This window comes from Lissotriton helveticus, chromosome 6, assembly GCF_964261635.1.
Source record: "Lissotriton helveticus chromosome 6, aLisHel1.1, whole genome shotgun sequence".
NCBI lineage: Eukaryota > Metazoa > Chordata > Amphibia > Caudata > Salamandridae > Lissotriton > Lissotriton helveticus.
The window spans coordinates 1,370,923,770-1,370,945,705 of NC_136067.1; the positions used below are offsets into that span (position 1 = coordinate 1,370,923,770).

General features: G+C 48.0%; 1 protein-coding gene across 1 annotated transcript in view; it reads left to right on the forward strand.

Moving 5' to 3' along the window:
• Positions 1-21,936, forward strand: part of TULP4 (TUB like protein 4) — an 865,190-nt gene that overhangs the window by 676,154 nt on the left and 167,100 nt on the right. Inside the window, exon 11 of the mRNA XM_078649123.1 lies at positions 5,566-5,710. Coding sequence (XP_078505249.1) covers positions 5,566-5,710 — 145 coding nt within the window. The remainder of the gene's footprint in view (positions 1-5,565; positions 5,711-21,936) is intronic.

Below are 21,936 nucleotides of genomic sequence, written 5' to 3' on the forward strand. Positions count from 1 at the left end.
TAGGGTGGAACTCGGTTCTCCTATATGTGTTTCCACTGATGCCTCTCCTGCCTCAAGTTCTGAGGAGGATCTGACTAGGCCAAAGGCATCCTAGTGGCTCCGGATTGGGCACAGAGAGCATGGTATCCAGAGCTCCTGGATATGTATGACCAACTGTCCTCTGGTCAAGCTGCCTCTCCGGGAGGACCTGCTGTTGCAGCGATGGTGTAGGATTCTGTTCCCGGCCCTTCGCAATCTCCAACTTCATGCTTAGAGATTGAGTGATGAGAGCTGAACAGCTTCAGCCTTTCTCCAGAAGTACCTGATGTCATCTTGTCAGCCTGGTGTCCCTCAAAACAATGTAAATGCCTGCCTTTGAGGCAAATTTGTAGCTTGGTGTGGAACGTGGCAGATAGACCCTCTCCAGGCAAAGTTATCTAATGTTTTGTTGTTTGTTATGATGAGGCTTTGCTCCGGGCACAGTTAAAGGGTACTTTTTAGCTCTTTATGCCTTTTTACAGTTCCTGAATCAGCCCTCATATTCAAATTTTGTATGGGTTACAACATCTGTTTCCTTCCTCTACTTTTCTCATGCCACTTTGGAATATTAACTTGTTTCTCACATATTTGATGTGCAGTTTCTTTGAGCCATTTCACAGCTGTCCCTACAGTTTCTCACCCTCAAAACCAGTCATGGCTCGCAATTCTCGCGGGTGGGTGGGGCGGGGGGTCGCGCAATGGTTACCGTGAGAGGAGGTGGTGGGTAAAATAAAAAATAAAACTTACCTGATCGGTCCCACGCCGCCTCTGCTGGCCGCTCCAGGTGCGGGCTATTACCGTCTCATTAGCATATATATACCTCACACGGGAAGCGCTCTCCTGCTCTGTCCCTTCCGCGTTTACTAGGGGCACATACAGCTGTCTTCGCCGGTGTGGATATAGCGGGAGCTGTCCGGGCCCTCGTTACATGTAATCTTCATTTATTGGATTGGATTGTCAGGCTGTCATCGCACCCCCTCTGGGCCGTGGGTGACCCAGACGGCACATCTTTGCATCTGATGTCCATTCCTTTCTTAGGCGGGTGTGGGTGGCTGTGCACATGAGGCGCCGCACGTTCACGGACCCTGGCCCCCTTCTGCCTCTTCTCTCCATCTCTCCCACTTCACTCACTCTCCCTCCCCCAACTCCACCTTCATTACTTTCGTTCTTCTCTGTCTATCTGTTGCTTCACAAGTCACCAGTGCCTGAAATTAAAAAATTCTCTTCCTGGGCCGGGTCCGCATTTTCCTGCTCCTGAACAAGAACAGGCTGCTCCCTCCCCTCCTGTAAGCCAGTCACAATGCTGCAATGGCAGCGTTGTGATTGGTGCGGAGTCCCGGACAGCGCCCAGCCGGGCACCTGTAGGGAGGCCATTTTATCTATGTAGGCAGCCTACATATAGAAAATGTAGAGTGCGCATGACTGCTTTGGTCGGCCCCAGGGCCGACCAAACAGTCAGGGTACTCAGAGCCTCACCGACTCACCCGCTCGCCCCAACCAGGCATATCCTCCCGCCCGCCCGCCGCCAATCAGGCATACCCCTGCCTTCTGCATTCTCGCAGCGCGAGAAGCAGAAAATAAAATGGTATTTAAAATGCCATTTTATTTCTGATTCTCGCACTGCGAGAAAGCAGTGGGGCGGTGCTCCTCCTTCCTAATGGAGGAGCCACCCTGCTCAAAACAGTGTTTCTTGTTGCCATAACATTAAAGCAGCGGGTAAGTCAGCTTCAAGCTCTCTTTGTCAAACTGCTGCACCACTATCTCCCAGTCAAACTGGTTCTGCGGACGCAAATAGCATTCCTTTTAAAAGCCGTGATGCTGTTCCACATCGTTCAAACCATCACCTTACTGGCGTTTCAGTGTTCCACCTCACTCCTCTAAGGAGGAGGTACTCCATTGCTTGGTCCCCTAAGTTTTTACTTAAGTTGTACCAAAGAACACTGAGTGGACAATCATCTCTATGTGAGGTTTGCTGGCATAAAAAAGGCTAGGCCATGTAGAAAAGGACCATTTCCAACTTATCGTGCTCTGCATTTAGATCTAGCATGCACTGGCCAAGAAGCAGCCTCCGGAAGGACTGGGGGCTCATTCCACAAATGCCAAAGCTGCTACCACTGCATTGGTATGGAGTTCCTGTCCTGGACATCTGCTCAGCAGCTACATGGGCGTCACTACATACTTTCACAAAGCTCTACTGTCTGAATAGCCAGGTTTACCACGTGAGGCATTTCACCCACTTGTTCCTACAGGACTTTCTTGTTTTTGTCCATTCATAGACCCTCCTTCAAATATGTACTGCTTTGGTATCTATTCAAAAGGTGCAGAATCTGTGGTTAGAGGTTTCTAACGGAATAACAAGTTACTTACCTACAGTAAAGCTCTTTCTGGTAGACACGCTATCTAACCGTAGATTCCTCACCGACTTTACTCTGCTCCCTGTTCTATGATTTGGACTCTACTATTAGTAAGATCCTAAGTCTAGAAATTTGAACACTGATAACAACCAATTTGCTAATGGAGCTCTGCATCTGGGGACGTGGACAGTTTCAAAAGAAACGGATGTTCGTACGTGGAAGTGGCACCTATATAGGCTTTGACGGATGATTTCTGGAGCGGAATGGTGTCAGTCCAGTCACACATAGCCACCTACAGTCGCACAGAGGTGCTGCTGAAAAACGTTTCTGGATCCAGTCTGACACTAGGGAATATTCAAGAGGTGAGGAATCTGAGAGTCTGTACCAGAAAGAATGTTACCAAAGGTAAGTAACTTGTTCTTCAAGCCGTCATGCACCAGGTAGAGCATTCCTCAGAAACATAACTAGAGAGTGGTGATGGGGTCTGAAAGTTTTGCTTACAGGCTAGAAAAATATTTTTGATGGAGCTTGATTTGGATTTTAACTCTCCAATACTTTATTTGTCTATGTCCTAACTATGGAGCACGATTTTGCTGCTTGATTTCATAGTCCGTTTCTGTTTTCCAAGAGCATAACACTGCCCTAAAAATAGTGTGATGATTACCTTTGAAAGTTGCCATTTATAAGGTATTAACACAGACAAGATGCATATATATATCTTGAATGTGTTATGCTTTTCTTGCAGTTTGCTCACAGCAACGTGGTGTTGAAGCACATGTACACTTTAATTCAGAGAGATGCAAAATAAATGTACTTTAAGACAGGAAACAGGAGATGCCAAAAGAGAATTGAAATCTTCAAACCACAACTCTTTTGGATCGACTCACTATCCATTTGAGCACAAACATGTTTATTACAATTGAGATCTGCCTGAAAATCATTTCCTGACCCTCAAAAACCTCTACTCCCATGCAAAGCAATGGAAGACAAAAAATAAAAATTTTCTACCAATATGTTCTTTATTTGTTTTAAATGTAGAGCAGCATTAACATTCAGGATTTCTGAGGGAAACCGATTTGGGCTGGGGTGATTGGAAGTAGATTGGGAACTCGCATGAACCATATTAGGCCTCTGAACTGTATTACACAACAAATGCCTTAACAACACCCATTGTTTCCATCACACTTTAAAATCTGCATTAATAATACACGTTACAGTATAAACCTCCACTTTGCTCCATTCATGCAGTATTTTCCCTAAGAATTGCTTCTAAGATTCTGGAGTGGTGTCTGGAGTGGTCTGGATGAGGCGCTGGGCTGGGTACTCCCGCGCACACTGCGACTAGGTTTGTTACATGTGATGGAGGGAGTGGGAGGCAACCTCTACAAGAGACATCTGTTATTATTAAGACTCACAGTGGCCAAACGAGATATTGCTAGGGCCTGGAAGGACCCACAACCCCGTCCCTCATCGCTTGGAAGAGGGGCCTAGATTTCTGTATAGGGATGGAGAAGCCCATATTTCTTGCCCGAGGCTGCCCCGGTAAACATTACAAGATTTGGAAGAGGTGGGCCGATTACAGAAGTATCTGGTTAGAACCCCCGACAGAACAAGACCCAGAACTGGAGGTCTGAGTGAGCTCTGCCGTAGGATGTGTGTACGTGAATGGTTGGATTTGTCAGATGCCGTGCAGGGGGGAGGGATCCGGGTGGGGTGGAATTGGGGCCAGTTGGGGGGGGGGGGGGGTTGAGGGGGGTAAGGGTGGGGGATTGGTTACTTGCACTGATCCCATTGTTCCAATTGTAAAAGAAAGGATGGATTGCGTTGTTTTATATGTGTACTGATATCTGGCGGATAACTCTGGGTTACAGAGATCTGCGATTGTCTATGTGATCTGTCAATAAAATCTGTTGTGAAAAAAAAGAATTGCTTCAAACTGAACAATCTCTTATCCAGCAAATTATGCCTTTACGTGATTGTAGAATATTAGCACTCTAGTTATTCATTAGAAAATTTAAAATGGAACACAAAGGTCTGCTGCTGAAAGTATAACTGTTTTTCTTATATTGATGTCAGGCAAGAAGTGTGAATTTTAAGAAAATGTATCCTCATTTTAGCTCTCTGAATCACTATTAATAAATCAAATGAAAGAGAATCGAGAGAATACACTTTTTTCTCCACTGTAGCATATGAAATCAACAAAAGTAATCAACATTTTTCACATGGTAAAATCACCTTAAAACTGACCACCATTCCAAAAATTAGAATGGTGATTTTGACAACTTTTTATGCTCTTTTCTTAAGGCCCTGTATAGTTACCCACCATAATGTATTTCAGTTGCCCGCTCGTAGCATTCCAGGAGAAAAAAACTAGTCAGAGCCTGTCACCTTCAAAAGCAGTTAATGTTCATATCACTTCACAAATATTTATATGATGCAAGAAACACAAGACGTAACAAATAATTTTGTTATTCCGGCCTGATTTCTCGAAGTTCTGGTTTACAATATCATTATCATTCAAGGGATAGTGCCTTCCTAGATTGCTAATCTCCAACCTGGTTTCAAGGGCTGAAGTGACACACAAATGTGACCTCAACTGCCACATTACTCAACATGGCTTTGTCAGTACCTGGTCTCATTCCCTTACCTGATAAATAGGTTCTAGTTTGTGACAAAACTGAATGGTTTTGTCATGAATGTAGTATATTTTTAGACTGATACCTTTAGTTGGAGTAAGGTGTATGTACTAAAACATGCAGTAGAGGTGATAAAAGCTACAATCGCCTTGATGGCAAAGGTTTGCTAATTTCTTGGATTTGAGGGATGATTTAGTCGGGGGTGAGTTTTGAAAATCTTCCAATAAAACTAAAAAATTACTCTCCTGAAACTGATGTGGTTATCTGAACTTGTCCCGAAGAAAGATGGCACTATGGTCCAGTGAACAATTTTATGTTGATTCTAATTATGTAGTGATCTCATTGGTGTGGAAAACTAATTTACTGTACAAATTTTGTTACAATATGAATGTTGTTGGCCCAAGAAAAGGGTATTTCAACGTACATCATAATGGAAAATATTTGCTTTGCATCATGTAATGCTAATTATTTTATGTTTAGTCATTTTACTGTGGTTGAAGTTCTTAAAGAGCTGTTTGTTTTTATTAAACTACTTGTATGCATTTTTGTACCTGCAGGATAAACATAGAGACTCGAAAATCCCCAAAGTTATCTCGAGCTGCACAGGAGATCTCAAGATCTCCCAGGTTGCCAATAAGGAAACCTTCCATTGGTTCACCAAGCTTAAATCGCCGGGAATTTCCCCTAGAAGACATCACTCAGGTACAGTTCTATATGGTTACAGAATTGTATGAACATTGTTTCTTTATTGTGAGATTGTTTTTATATTTGTGAATTGGTAATTTGTGCATAAATCGTGCAATTGAATTTGACTTTTAACTACTTTTTTACTTGTTTACACTTGGTAGTGGGCATCTTGATTCACTAGGTAAGGTTGCACCCTTAGTCTAATGGAAGGGCCCTTTTTAGTGGACTCATACATAATGGCACCACTCTTGCAAAAACATTTGTTTGGTCACTTTCAATCAGTTGAAGGCAGGGCAGAGATGAGCAAGCTAATTGTTGATTCCAAAAGTGCCCTATTTCAATAAACCTCATTCATGGGATGTTCATGCTTAGTGAGGTTGAAAACGTGTGTACCAAATGTATCAAGTTTAAAAGGTTGACTCAAGCTGGCTTCACTGAATGCATGCCATGTGAGTATTGCATAGTTATTGTTTAGTATTTGCAATTATCTATCAATGTTTGACGTGAACCCTTATTAAATCTGATAAGCTGGGAAGCTTCTAATAGGTGGATGTTGGCTTTAAAAAATTGTAGCATTCGTTTGTACTCATGCGATATATTTTCAATAAGAAAAACAGGGTACACGAAAATGCAGAGTAAAAGAAGTAGTGGAAAAGCAACTGACTGAGGTATGTAAAGAGAAAATAATTGATAGTTGGTAATAAGTAGCTTACACCATGCACTGTTTATCTTTAGTGACATAGAAACACTGTCTAATAAAGCTCAGGACTTGGGTCTGATCTAGAGTTCGGCAGACGGTATTCTCTGTCGCAAAGGTGCAATTGTAATACAGTGGACTGGATATCCGTTACGTTTGTGCCGGAGTATCCTGTCCTCCGATCTCTAAATGAGGCCCTATGTGTTTTGTGCTGAGGAGCCTGACATGGCCTACATTTGAAAGTAATATATTTTGTGACTCGTTGAAAACAGAGAGCTTTCTGTTCTTAATAGACGTTAGTTGTGCCTAATCAAGCTCTAGACTGAATTTTTCTCCCTCAGACTAGTACAACTGACGTTCATGTTGAGCATAATTAATCTTCCCACCAATGTGAGTAGTCTCAATCAGTACTCGTACAAATTATGTGAGCTCGACACCTTACCTTTTCTTAAACGTTCTAAATGTTTTTCATTTTCTTGGAACAGTCTCTGCAACTTGCGCAAAACCCTTTTTTCCCAATGTGTTCTTCCTCTGTGTATCACAAGTACCTCAATAGTCAGAACCCAAGCCTCCTATCTTGTGCAGTTATGTACACTTGTTTCATTGCTTTGAAGAGCATTGCTAAGTAACTTCTATTACCTCCTCGCCATACTCCCTCACCCACAATAAATTCATAATGAGCTTCAGCTACCCCACAGAACGCTCCAAGCAAAATTAGCATTCTAGACATTTTCATCCCTCCCCAATATGGCTGGCTTCCTCTTCCCACATCCTGAACCTTAAAAGGACGACACCCGCTTCCTGTTTTTTTGGTTCTGCAGCGCAGACGTTTCAAGCAAGTTAAGTAGGGTGAGATCGTGCTGTAGTGGGCCCAGAGACCCCCGTACGAGGTGCAAAGTATGCCGACTCACACATTTTTAAAAGAAAAGTGCAATCATTAGTGTATGGAATCTCTGCTTTAACGGGATCTTACTGGAAGTGGGGCATGTCAGCACATATGCCGGCTCTGGGATTGCAGTCTTGGAGGCCTTAGTTTTGCAGTAGGTTTAAATCCTGCTGAGTAGGCGAAGGCGTGCACTCGTTCTTGGGCACGTTTTTAGGTTGAGCCTAGGCATCACGCATGCACTGTCTTCAAGATCTGTTGTTATTTCCTCTATCGGCTTTTGGCATGCCCATGAATTACCAATTGTTCGTTGTTGTGCCCTTAAGAAATATAGGGTTTTTCTGATGCATTGGGTCTGATTCTCCCGTTTTTGCGGGCTTGGATCACACCCAGGCGATTTCACTCATTGTTTGCTTGCGTTTGCCATCCCAATACATCCACGGTTCCTCCTGGTCATCCTGATCTGCCTTTTTATTTTGTAGGCTATCAATATAGTATTAGGCTTTCAGGCCGTTTCACGGAGCAATGCTCTGTTCTGCACCTGCAAAGTGGTCATTTCTGTCCGGTAGCTGTTGAGCTATGGCAAAAGCTCTAACTCAAAAAAATGCGAGACCTATTGCATTTCTAATGCTTGTTATGAGTTGCTAAGCAGCAAGGACTCCGGCGAGATTCTCGTCGCCCTCATTGCTTGGCAGCTATATATACCGGGAACGCTGAAGTGTTTTTTGGCATGTTTGTAGCAGCATGGATACAATGGAGAGCGCAAGTGCTAGTGGCAGTGTGATACAGAAGCCTCCTGAACTGCCTAGATTGTAGGCGATTCAACAGATGATACAGGCTCCGGCAGCTGCAGCATTTAAGGATAGACAGGGGCCATCTTCTCCTAAAAAGCAGCTTGTGATTCCCTCCGCCAGTACTGATCCTAGTGGGGAGGAGGAGGTTTTGCGGGGCAGATATATTCAGGTTGAAGAGTTAAAGCAGGTATTGCAACATATCAAGGACAATGTGGCTTTTCAGTTGTTCCAGTGGCAGAGGAATCTGAGGTTTTGTTCAGGCAGTATCCAAGAAAGGGGCCAGAATCACTACCTATGCACTCTTCTATTAAGAAGGTGGTTCAGAATGAGTGGCAAGACATTGATAAATCTACTTTTCCTAAGTATGAGAAAGAGATATGCCTTACACGAGATTCTAAAGACTTTCCGCTTTCAGTTAAGGTTGATTAGTTGATGGCAAGTTTATCATCCCAAGGTATTATTATATAAATCATATAAAGCCAACAACCCCTCCCCCCCCCGAATCCTGTGCACAAAAGAGGGGACACTAGTAAAGCTGTCTTATGCTCCTGTCAATTGTTCCATTAGGGCTTCCACCGATTTGTCATATAACATTCAGTCACTTCTTAAGGACTATCAGAGTCTGGCAGAACTGATGGAACGGGAGGCACATATTACTCCAATTTGGCAATCACGGAACAGACCAGGATGATGTTTGATATATAATATGATACTCTGGGAGCAGCAGCTGCTTCAGCAGGGGCTGCTATTCAAACCAGGAGACAGGTCTGGTTTCGAAACTAGAAGGCAGACGTTGCGCAGAAGGAGTTGTTGATGATCCTCTTTTCAGGCCTTGAGTTGTTTGGGGCTCCATTGGAAGTAATGGTTAAAAAGTCTGTAGAGGCCAGGAAACTTTTAATCCTGACAAGGCCATCCAGGAGTAGGTTTTTTGGGGACAAAAGGCACTTTGGACAGTAGATGTCTTCAAGGGGCAGGCAGCTCTTTCGAGGAAGGGACGCAGCCGGGGTGGTTCCTTTCTCGGGCAAAACCTGGTCTCAGCAGTCAGATGGAGGGGCACACTAGCAAGCGAAATCCTGACTATCTTGGCGACTCCACCATGCAGATCTCATTCTGGGGCAGATTGATGAGGTTTCTGGACAGTTGGAAGAGTTCAATATCAAACCAGTGGGTGTTGAAAGTCATAGAGGAAGGCTAAACCATAATTTTCGATTCTCCGCCAGAGTATTTTGTGCACACACGCCTTCCGTCCGATCCGGTGAAGTGTATGTCCCTTCTACCTGTTATTCAAGATATGCTTTCCAAAAGAGCAATAAACTGGTTCCTCATCATCAGAGGGGTCTTGGACTTAAAGAAGGTCAACTTTCTTATTAACTCTACGTCTTTGTAATTCTGTATCTTTGTAACAAACCTTGTTAACTGTAAAGCGGTGTCGCACCTTGGGTAATGTCTACATTATATAAAAATGCATAAATAAATAAATAAATTGTGCCTGGCAGGCAAGATAACTGCTCTGATATTCTTTTATCTCATTCTAGTAAGGGGACAGACCAGCAAATCAAAAATTAAACACCACTGATTGTAGCCTTAGAAGATATATTGGGTTTACTGCGCATCTTTTTCAACAACTCACACTAACAGCACATTTATTGTCTTGCATATTTATTTATAGTGCATGTATTTGCATCATAATTTGAGTTGCTAGAAAAGATCCACAGTAAGGTTTGGCTATCGGAACTCCTTTAACCCCTTCGCTGCGGCGGCAATTCCACCGCAGCGCTAGGGGGGTGGGGGGCTGCGCAGCGCTCCCATGCTCGTGACGGAACCGCTCCGTCACGAGCCTCGGGTGCGCTGTGCTGATGACGGAGCGGTTCCGTCACGGCCCCGCCCGCTCATCAGAACGTCCAGCACAGGCGCTGAATCCGCGCCGCGCAGGCGCGCCGAGCGGGCCGTGACGGAACCACTCCGTCATCAGCACAGCGCGTCCGTGGCTGGTGACGGAGCGGTTCCGTCACCAGCATGGGAGGGGTTAAAATAAGTGCTTTTCACAGTTGGAAGTCAGAACTGCTTTTAACAAGCATTGGTAAATGCAAAAGATTTCGCCTACGTGATTAAAATGAAGCTATATTTTGTTTTAAGTTGTAGCTTGGTGAGCAGTTGTGCAGTATAAGTTACTGAAACTCCATAAAAGTGTTATTCAGAAAGCCAATATGCTGTGCAGAAACTGACAGTTATATAATGCAGAAAGATTAGGTAAAAGGGCGGGGGACAAAGAAAAAAAACACATGCAGCGGACAAGCACACTAGAGCTTTTGGGTCCTGTGCCACAGCACCTTCTGCACCATTCAAATCATGGCCCTGGTACCTCCTTAATAACTGCGCTTGTGGCTACTTGTTCAGCAGCAACATACAGCAATAATTGTTGTTCACTGGGCTTCCCGGAACTTTTGGCCCCTGGGCCACTCCACTGCACCGTCTGCACCATTCATATCATGGCCCTGGTGCCTGCAAAGTAACTGCACTTGTAACTGCTTGTTTAGTAGTCAAATATACTAATAATGGGTGTTCAGTGGTTTCCAAGAGCTTTACGCCTCTGTGCCACTGCACCTGCTGTAGCATCCAAATCATGGCTCTAGTGCCTGCAAGGTAACTGCACTTGTGACTGCTTGTTCACTAGCAACACACAGCAATAATCAGTGTTCGTTCGGAGGGTTTCCTGGACCTTTTGGCCCCTGTGCCACTGCACCTTCCAAATCATAGACCTGGTGCCTGCAAAGTAAGTGCACTTGTGACTGCTTGCTTAGTACCAACATATAGGTGTTGAGTGGGTTTCCTGGAGCTTTTAGCCCCCGTGCCACTGCACCATGCAACATGGTCGTTCAGGGGGCTGCCTTGGCAACGATTCATGGAGATGAAACCAAAGTTGAACCACTTGCAATGACAAGTGCCCCGCAGCACGGCTCCTGGGTCCTGCTCCTCTGGCTGGCTGTACCGCCTCCTCGGAGAACGAGACACCTCCAGCAGCCGGAGACGGGGGGGGGGGGCATTATTGAGGAGGGTTTTGTAAGGAGGGGCGGCGAAGTGACCCAGCCACAATTGCACATTTGTAAGAGTTTACACTATTGTAATTTATAATGCAAATAGCTCAAACTCTCCTAAATGCGAGACCTATTTCATTGAAAGAAGCAGCCGCAATTGTCCCGGGCTACTTTAAAAGTGAAAGCATGCATGTCCTGTGCAGTACCAGAAACTCATTAAAGAAAATAGTGCTTACAAACTAAATAAGAGATACTATCAATCAATCAATCAATCATAGCATTTATATAGCGCACTACTCACCCGGAGGGTCTCAAGGCGCTGGGGGGGGGGGGTCGGGGGTCCGCTACTGCTCGAACAGCCAGGTCTTGAGCTGCTTCCTGAAGGCGAGGTGGTCCTGGGTCAGGCGGAGGTGGGTCGGAAGGGAGTTCCAAGTCTTGGCAGCCAGGTAGGAGAAGGACCTTCCTCCTGTGGTGGCTCTTCGGATGCGGGGGACGGTGGCGAGGGGGTGGCTGGTCGATCGAAGCTGGCGTTTGGGAGCGTAGAAGTTGAGGCGGCTGTTGAGGTATCCTGGTCCTTGGTTGTGTAGGGCTTTGTGTGCGTGGGTGAGGAGCCGGAAGGTGATTCTCTTGTTGACCGGGAGCCAGTGCAGGTCTCTCAGGTGTCCGGAGATGTGGCTGCGGCGGGGGATGTCCAGGATGAGTCGTGCTGAGGTGTTCTGGATCCGCTGGAGTCTTTTCTGGAGTTTGGCGGTGGTTCCAGCGTAGAGGGAGTTGCCGTAGTCCAGACGGCTGGTGACGAGGGCCTGGGTGACCGTCTTCCTGGTCTCGGTGGGGATCCATCGGAAGATCTTTCGTAGCATGCACAGGATGTTGAAGCATGACGAGGAGACGGCGTTGACTTGTCTGGTCATGGAGAGGGAGGAGTCCAGGATGAAGCCCAGGTTGCGTGCGTGGTCTGTGGGTTTGGGTGCGCTGCCCAGGGCGGGGGGCCACCAGGAGTCGTCCCAGGCGGAGGGTGAGGATCCCAGGATGAGGACTTCCGTCTTGTCCGAGTTCAGTTTCAGGCGGCTTTCCGACATCCATTTGGCTACGTCTGTCATCCCTTCGTGCAGGTTGGCTCTGGCGGTGGCGGGGTCGTTAGTGAGGGAGAGGATCAGCTGGGTGTCGTCGGCGTAGGAGATGATGTTCAGGTTGTGTTGGCGTGCGATGGCTGCGAGGGGGCTCATGTAGACGTTGAAGAGTGTTGGGCTGAGCGAGGAGCCTTGAGGGACGCCGCAGATGACTTCGGTGGCTTCCGATCTGAACGGGGGGAGGCGGACTCTCGGTGTCCTTCCGGCGAGGAAGGAGGTGATCCACTCCAGTGCCTTCTCCTGGACTCCAACGTTGCTGAGGCGCTGTACTAGGGTACGGTGGCAGACAGTGTCGAAGGCCGCGGAGAGGTCCAGGAAGATGAGGGCCGCTGTTTCTCCATTGTCGAGCAGGGCTCGGATGTCATCGGTGGCTGCGATCAGGGCGGTCTCGGTGCTGTGGTTGGCCCGGAAGCCAGACTGCGAGAGGTCGAGGGATCCGTTCGTCTCGAGGAAGGCGGCCAGTTGCTTGTTGACGGTCTTCTCGATGACTTTGGCTGGAAACGGGAGCAGCGAGATGGGGCGGTAGTTCTTGAGGTCGGTTGGGTCTGCTGATGGTTTCTTGAGTAGAGCGCTGAGTTCGGCGTGCTTCCAGCTCTCCGGGAAGGTGGCGGTGTCGAAGGATGTGTTGATGATGTCCCGCAGGTGGGGTGCGATGACAGCGTCGGCCTTGTTGTAGACGTGGTGAGGGCAGGGGTCTGTCGGAGATCCGGAGTGGATGGAGTTCATCGTGCGGATGGTGTCTTCGGTGCTGATCGGGGTCCAGGCGCGGAGGGTGGTGGTGGGGGGCGGTGGTTCGGTCGTGGCGTGCGTCGGTTGAGTGCTGAAGCTGTTGTGTATATCTGCGATCTTGTTGTGGAAGTAGGAGGCGAGGGAGTTGCAGAGGTCTTGCGAAGGGGTGATGTCGTTGTTTCCGGCGTTGGGGTTGGAGAGCTCTTTCACGATGTTGAAGAGTTCCTTGCTGTTGTGTGCGTTGTTGTCCAGTCGTTCCTTGAAAGCGGTTTTCTTGGCGGCGTGGATCAGGTGGTGGTGTTTTCGGGTGGCGAGCTTGAGGGCGCTCAAGTTGTCCGGTGTTGGGTCTCTGCGCCAGGTTTTCTCGAGTGCTCTGCAGTTCTTCTTGGAGCTCTTGAGGTCGTCGTTAAACCATGGGGCTTTCTTGCTGCCGGGTCTGCTCGGCGGGGTCTTCAGCGGGGCGAGGTCGTCTGCGCAGTCGCTGATCCATTTCGTGAGGTTGGTGGCTGCTTGGCTGGGGTTCGTTGTGCTGGTGGGAGGGTTCTTGTTCAGGGAAGTAGCGAGCTGGTCTGCAGTGATCTTGTTCCAGCTTCTGCGGGGAGCCTGTTGCTGGTGATGGTGGAGCGTGGTCCTTCTGAAGCTGAAGTGGACGCAGCTGTGGTCCGTCCAGTGGAGCCCCGTGGCGTGGCTGAAGGCGATGTCCTTGCTGGAGGAGAAAATCGGGTCGAGAGTGTGTCCGGCGTAGTGGGTGGGGGTGGTCACCAGTTGCTTGAGTCCGAGGTTGGCGAGGTTGTCCAGCAGGGTGGTGGTGTTGCGGTCGTTGTTGTTCTCCAGGTGGAAGTTGAGGTCCCCGAGGAGGATGTAGTCGGCGGAGGGGAGGGCGTGTGGGCTGATGAAGTCGGCGATGTCCTCGCTGAATTGTGTGCGTGGTCCCGGGGGTCTGTAGATGAGGGTGCCTCTGAGGGTGGTCTTGGGGTTGACGTGGATCTGGAAGTGCAGGTGTTCGGCGGGTGCGAGGGTGTCGTCAGCGTCGTCAGCGTTGGTCGTGATGCGGATGGTGTTCCTGTGGATGATGGCGATGCCTCCTCCTGTCTGGTTGACGCGGTCCCTCCGGATGATCTTGTATCCGTCTGGAATGGCGATGGCTATGTCGGGCGCTGAGGAGGCGTTCATCCAGGTTTCCGTGAGGAAGGCGACGTCTGGGGCTGTGGTGTCGAGCAGGTTCCAGAGCTCGACGGCGTGTCTGTGGACGGAGCGGGTGTTGAGCAGGATGCACTTCAGGTGGGTGCTGCTGGAGGTCGGCTTGGTGGGTGCTGGTGTGGCGTGGGTCCGGTTGCAGGTGAACTTGCAGGTGTGGCAGCTTAAGGGTCCGTGGGTGCGTCTCGGTGTGGCTCGGTAGCAGCCCGGGGTTCGGCCGGTGTTGAGTGCGTTGAGTTCAGTGGCGTCGTAGGTCCGTCGGGTCGGCTTCCGTCGGTGGGGGCCAGGGGTCCTGGCACTGGGCGCGGTCCAGGCGCGTACGGGCGCAGACGGGCTTACCTTTGGCGCACTTTCGGCGCTCATTCGGTGCTCCCGCTGCGCGCGTCCGCTGCGCGGTCGCTCCGGGGGCGTCATAAGAAGGGAGCCGGTAGGTAGATACTGTGTAATAACAGAAGTAAAAGGGCCAGTCCTCATGGGAGGTTACAAATGAAGACAAGGAGGAACTAACAAGCCTATTAAGTAAACAGAAGCCAGCATTTAAGGAGGATAGTGACACAAGCCAATGACATATCTGGGCGGAGAGTGGGCAGGACTTCAAGTACATATTTCAATACTGCATGCCTCGTAGAGCAGCGCATGCGCTGCCCAGGCTTGACCTAAAAAGCACTCTCTGTGCACCAAGATCTACCTCTCTGCAAAATGTGGTGTAATTCCATTTAGCGGTTTGGCCTGTAGTAGTGTTGAAAATCCCTGTGGGAAAATGCATGAGGTAAATACATTTTGGGACCCCCTCCCCTTTTTTCTCGGCCCAAGATATTGAAGTAACTATCCCATTTGTTGTAACAAAGTAAATAGCATTGTATGGTTGGTATAGTTCATACTGATAGTTAAGGGAAATGCACAGTGAAAAGGACACCTTGTATGCATAATAGTGCCACTTTTTTCTTTTCTATTCTCAAACTGGGGATCATCTGCATTTGCTGGGGAAAGTGTATCATACTGGGCTATTAGGGCCAATTCTTCCTGCCTTAAGCCTCTGTTGATACAGGAAGTGTTTTTTTCTTCTTGGTATTTCATTTGTAAACACAGAATTATTAATGTTCTACTGATTCGTTGTAATAATCTGCATCATAAAACATATCCTTTGTAAAAGCACAGCTCATAGCATTTGTTAATTGCGCTACAATGTATGCAGTAACACCTTTGTTGCTGGTGGGCAGGTCTGTGCAAACAACTTGATATAATATATTTAAAATTAAGCCATATCCGGGAAAACCTCTAATACTCTCAAACTGTGCTCCTGGATATTAACGGCCTAGGAGATAAGCTCACGGATATGGGACTAAACCTCTACATGCAAAGATTCAACCTTATTGCACTGCAAGAAACATGGACCGACTCACCACCAGCACTTCCAGGCTATCACCTGAATTTCATCCCTCCTACACAGAGCGCAATATTTGGTCACAGAAAAGGAGGCCTTGCCACATATAGCTCAATAAGAAGTATTTTTGCAGTAGTGCCTCTAGAACACAAATTAGATCCACCGAATGCAATGCAAGCACTATGAATTTCCATTCGGGAACAGGCTAAAAAAGAGAAGATAATTCTGATAAATCTTTACTTACACCCCCGAGGAAAGAATAGGGACCCAACAGTTGAAAGAAGAACTCACAAAATTACTAACCACTGAGAAAACAAACAGTCTGATCATCAGCGGTGACTTCAACTTGAACATGCTCAACAACTCAGTCACAGAAATCACCGCAGATGAGGATCCATTCGCATGGGAATCAAGCCCCCAAGATAACACGTCCGGAGGCAGAAGCACAAAAATAGGACAGCGACTTCTAGCGACACTAGAAGAACTGGGCCTCCGAGCACTTAACGGAAGACACCCAGGGAACCGCCAAGCGGCAACGTTCCATAGCACAATGACCAGCTTCACGGTTGACTTCACCTTCCTCTCCAGCAATCTGTTCCAATTGGCAAGAGACTTTCACATCAGCTCACTAGATTTAAGTAATCACTTACCTCAAGAAGTCTTGATTGAGGCCTTCACAATCCTAAACCCTTTACTAGCCAAGGGGCATAGCTCAGTCTATGCCGCGAATGATAGGCGAATAAAATGCAGAGCAGATGACCCTCGGCGCCTTCTACTCCACGCTAAACAAGCATTCAGCGAAGCTCAAAATGTGACAACAGTCCTAATCGAGAGCTGGGAGGAGTTTGTAGAAACACTAAGCAACAATATGGGAACAAAACAGGGAAACAACCGGACTGAAGTAGCTGGTAAACTCGAGAAGCACACAAGGTACCATAACTTTAGAAACAACGCTCATCTACAAAACCTAAAGACCTTCATCAACCAAGCACTACGAAGTCTGAGGGTAGATTCCGCTGCCAAAGAAGAGCTGAGGTGGCTAAAGCTTGACCACAGGAGGCTAATCTGGCGGCTTAAGCGAGAAGCAGATGAGTCTCTCTGGGCCAAACTCTTACACGATGTAAAAACTAGCAACAGCGCACAATTTTGGCAAAAGATTAACAATCTGACCAAGGAGCGGAATCAAGGCATTAACTCATGTCACAGAAGATGACTGGACAACCTTTCTTAGTATTAATTTTAACGAAACTGGCACAAACAGTCAAAGAATACTTAACCCCGCAAAGGACACAGAGGGGCAACTACTGCTGTGTTGCGAACACCATGAATCTCAACAGCCAGATCAAGCAATCCCAATCATGAGTGCATTGCTTAGCAAAAGAGTCTCAAAGGGAAAACGCGAGGGGGCGCCTGGACCAAATGGGATTCCCCCTATACTGTTTAAGCAAGAGCTGGTATATTGGGTCTCCGTACTCAAACCAATGTTTGCAAAAATCCTACAGGCATCTATAATCCCATCATCATGGAGGGGAGCTATCATCTCACCTATCTACAAAAATGGAAACCGAATCAATCCAAGAAGCTATCAGCTAGTGCTTAACAACAAGGCCAAATATTTCGCTGGGCCTCTTACTTGAGGAATTGACATCGTGGGCAGCTGAGGTTTCAGCAATTCCATACAATCAAACATGCTTCTGTAAAAGTATGGGGACTACCACCAACATACTTACTCTTTCACTATTAATCGATGCTGCCCTCGAAGCAAAGCAACATCTATAACTGTGCTACATTGACTACAGCTCTGCATTCAACCACATCAATAGAAACCTTCTGTTAGAAAAATTTAAAAAGCTGAACATCCCCCCTCTGCTCTTAAACCAACTAATTGTCCTGCACAGCGAGACATGGGTGCAAGTCAAACTAGGCTCTGGCGAATATCCAACAAGGAAGACCTCAACAAGCACAGGGGTGAAACAGGGCTGCATACTTGCTCCAATACTTTTTCATCTTTTTATGGGAGAGCTATCAAAGCTGCTAAATAAAAGTAACTTGCATGCACCAAAGTTAGGGGGCACCCAACGGTCAAACTTCTTCTACGCAGACGACCGGGTACTTATTAGCCAGACCCCTGTAGGCCTACAGCAGCTACTGCACATTGCGTCGAGTTGCTCTGCAGCTAATAGACTTAACATCAATCATGAAAAATCTAAAGTTATGTGCATTAATATCCCCAAAAAGAAAATAACAAGGAAATGGTTCCTGGAATCAAGGAAGCTGGATATGGTCTGTGAATATAGATGTTTGGGGGTCATCATAGACTGCAAGGGCAACTTCAATCCACAATGCGACGCCATAATAAGGAGAGGGCTAAAGGTTGTGGTAGCACTTAGAAACAAAAAAAACGAGGTCACAGGACCAAGCCTATTACCCCTCATAAAGGTGATCCAGGCAAAGTTAATCCCAGCCATCACTTATGGCAGTGAAGCTATGAGGATGAGGGACGCTGCTTCAGTAGAAGGAACGGTAGCAAAGGCACTATACATGATCTTTGGCCTTCCGAGGGACACATCACTCGCACAGATGAGGCTAGAATTCGGACTGCCAAAAGAAGAGCTGGCATGCAAAGTAAGATACATAAAAAGCTGGCAAAAAGTAAGCAGGGGAGATCCGAAAACACTAAACGCGCTCCTGTGGAAGGAACTTCAAGACAAAGAAACTTGCCCTGCAAGGCTATACTTGGAGGCTGCAATTAACCAGCTTGGTTTACGACAGCTATGGGAACACCCAGGCTCTCCAGCAGGTTCTAACAAGCATTTGCAATGCAATAGGTCTCGCATTAGGAAAGTTTGAGCCATTGGTATTGCGAATTACATTTTTTTTATTAATGTGTTGGTTGTGAAAATAGCTATAAGTAATAGCTAAAGTAATAGCTTTGTCATTTACAATGCCAATAGTTTTAACTTTCACAAATGTGACACCTATAGCATTTGCAATGCAATATGTGTTGTGAACCTGGCTGCCTTCCTGTTAGAGACACTAGGATTGTGTAGCTCTGCCCCTGAAGGTGCTAATCACATCGAGTCAACAATCCTGGTTTCTGGAATCTGGTGTGTTTTTGGAGTGGCTCCAGCGCAAACAACATTTTGTAATACTGACCAAGCTAGACCTAGAGTTCACATAGTGGGACTAGTTCTCGGACTTCATGGGATCTAGGTAAGTGGTGGAGGTGGTGGCTGTTTGATATTTGCACAGGAACGCAGGGTCATGCAGTCTTTTAATGATGGCTCGAAGGGTGCATTTTCAGGACCAAGGCTGGTAGCGATCTTTGCTTGCGCTTGACGGAGGCTAGTGAATCATGGGGTTGATGAAGAAAGAGGGTACCCTACTTAAACAAAAGATCTCTACTAAGCTGGATTTTGAGCGCGCCTACAGAGACTCCCGTGCAAGCTCACCTGGATTTTATTATTTTTACTGTTCTTGAGCGTCTCTGGAAGCCTTCCAGCTCTCTCTGTGGCTCATGTTGCCTTTGTTTGTTTAGTTGGCTTGCAGGGCAGTTTGCGGGGGGGGGGGGAGTTCTCCTCTCAGGCAGTACTTCCAGCAGTCATCAGCAGGGTCACATGAGGAGCTTAAGGTTCAGACAAAGTCTGGGTAAACATGCAGAATGCACCTGCAGTCCAGAAAGCACCAAAAGTCTGTTTTGGTCCAGTTCAGTGTAGTTCTTCAAATTACTGAATTGGAGCTTGAATTTCAGTTTGGGCATCATTCGACTACCTGTCAGGGTGTTTGTAATGCTCAATGATATTCAGTGTGTATTCCAAACCAAAGCCATTTAGTAAAACATGGCCTATCTGAGTTGGCCCCCAATTGTGTTGCTTAGGTAGGGCGGGGACTCTGTGTGCCCTCAACCCCTAGAGAGGAGCACCGGAATAACGAATGAGAGTTAGCATAAGGCGAGGGTACCTGAGCCAAAGGAATAGGAACTATGTATATGTTAGGGTGACCAGATTCTCAAAACAAAAAACGGGGACAGGTCATAGACATAGAAGTAGGACTACGGTTTGCAGTAACCATCGACATAAAAGTAGGACTATTTGACAGCTGTCATAGAAATAGAAAAATGACTACAATGACAGCCGCCTCCACAGACCGAGATGAAGCATTACAGACGACAAGTCGGAGGTCTTTTATTGGCAGTAACAATTAATTCCATTTAAACAGACTTTGCCTCAACATTTGCTATAGTTGGTGACCGCCCTTGCCTTGAAATTCTAAGTATGTTTTCTAATCAATTAAGTATATATATCGCTGCTCTCTTGTTTTCTCCACGAGGAAGTGAACGAGTGCACTGCTATTGAGTTTTTATATATATAACTAAGCAACGTGAATTTTAATTGCACCGACCTGGGACAGGAAGCTGGCAATAACGCTATTAAGCAAGACTGCAATACTCGGCATGTCCCTAATAACTATTGCGATGCACTATGGGGGCCTGAAGTATGTTGAACAGGCACGTGACCACTGAGTCTGAATAATTGTGCTCACCTGTGATCAAGACGTCAGTGACGTCGAAACACGTAAGGACATGAGCATGTTGCACAGGATGCGACGAATAAAGTCATCTGCATCATCAGACACAGTGCGGCTCTTTTCTTTGGAGTGGCTGAAAGCGCAGTTTCTCCAGGATCTCCGTTCCTGGCTAGAGCCCGCCCTGCCGGACCGGTGGCCCCCGGTAAAGCGGAGGTGTTCTTTTGATATATATATATACACACACACACACATATGTATATAAATATACATTCTCTTACCTGTTGCCTGTGTGGACTGACGAGGGAGCTTTGGACTGCGAGCACGCAGGAGCTGCTCTTCCTTTAACCCTCAATCAACTCCTCGCGGAACCCGCTCCGCGGGTCCCGCTTCGCCTTTGGTTTTCTGTTAGCGCTGCTGGAAGTGCGCTGTGTGTGCGAGGACTTCATCTGACTGAGCCTCTGTGGCGGTGGTGTGGGCAGGGCTGCGAGCGTGGTCAGGCGAGGACTTCAAGTCCCAGGAGCGCCTGACCCTCGGCATCACCAGCAGCTGACCCGCTCTCCCTGCTGGCTCCTCCCCCGCCTCAGCGCGGCTAAAACCAGCGCGTCAGTTTCTTCGTTGGTTCTCTTACCTGTTGCCTGTGTGGACTGACGAGGGAGCTTTGGACTGCGAGCACGCAGGAGCTGCTCTTCCTTTAACCCTCAATCAACTCCTCGCGGAACCCGCTCCGCGGGTCCCGCTTCGCCTTTGGTTTTCTGTTAGCGCTGCTGGAAGTGCGCTGTGTGTGCGAGGACTTCATCTGACTGAGCCTCTGTGGCGGTGGTGTGGGCAGGGCTGCGAGCGTGGTCAGGCGAGGACTTCAAGTCCCAGGAGCGCCTGACCCTCGGCATCACCAGCAGCTGACCCGCTCTCCCTGCTGGCTCCTCCCCCGCCTCAGCGCGGCTAAAACCAGCGCGTCAGTTTCTTCGTTGGTTCTCTTACCTGTTGCCTGTGTGGACTGACGAGGGAGCTTTGGACTGCGAGCACGCAGGAGCTGCTCTTCCTCTAACCCTCAATCAACTCCTCGCGGAACCCGCTCCGCGGGTCCCGCTTCGCCTTTGGTTTTCTGTTAGCGCTGCTGGAAGTGCGCTGTGTGTGCGAGGACTTCATCTGACTGAGCCTGTGTGGCGGTGGTGTGGGCAGGGCTGCGAGCGTGGTCAGGCGAGGACTTCAAGTCCCAGGAGCGCCTGACCCTCGGCATCACCAGCAGCTGACCCGCTCTCCCTGCTGGCTCCTCCCCCGCCTCAGCGCGGCTAAAACCAGCGCGTCAGTTTCTTCGTTGGTTCTCTTACCTGTTGCCTGTGTGGACTGACGAGGGAGCTTTGGACTGCGAGCACGCAGGAGCTGCTCTTCCTTTAACCCTCAATCAACTCCTCGCGGAACCCGCTCCGCGGGTCCCGCTTCGCCTTTGGTTTTCTGTTAGCGCTGCTGGAAGTGCGCTGTGTGTGCGAGGACTTCATCTGACTGAGCCTCTGTGGCGGTGGTGTGGGCAGGGCTGCGAGCGTGGTCAGGCGAGGACTTCAAGTCCCAGGAGCGCCTGACCCTTGGCATCACCAGCAGCTGACCCGCTCTCCCTGCTGGCTCCTCCCCCGCCTCAGCGCGGCTAAAACCAGCGCGTCAGTTTCTTCGTTGGTTCTCTTACCTGTTGCCTGTGTGGACTGACGAGGGAGCTTTGGACTGCGAGCACGCAGGAGCTGCTCTTCCTTTAACCCTCAATCAACTCCTCGCGGAACCCGCTCCGCGGGTCCCGCTTCGCCTTTGGTTTTCTGTTAGCGCTGCTGGAAGTGCGCTGTGTGTGCGAGGACTTCATCTGACTGAGCCTCTGTGGC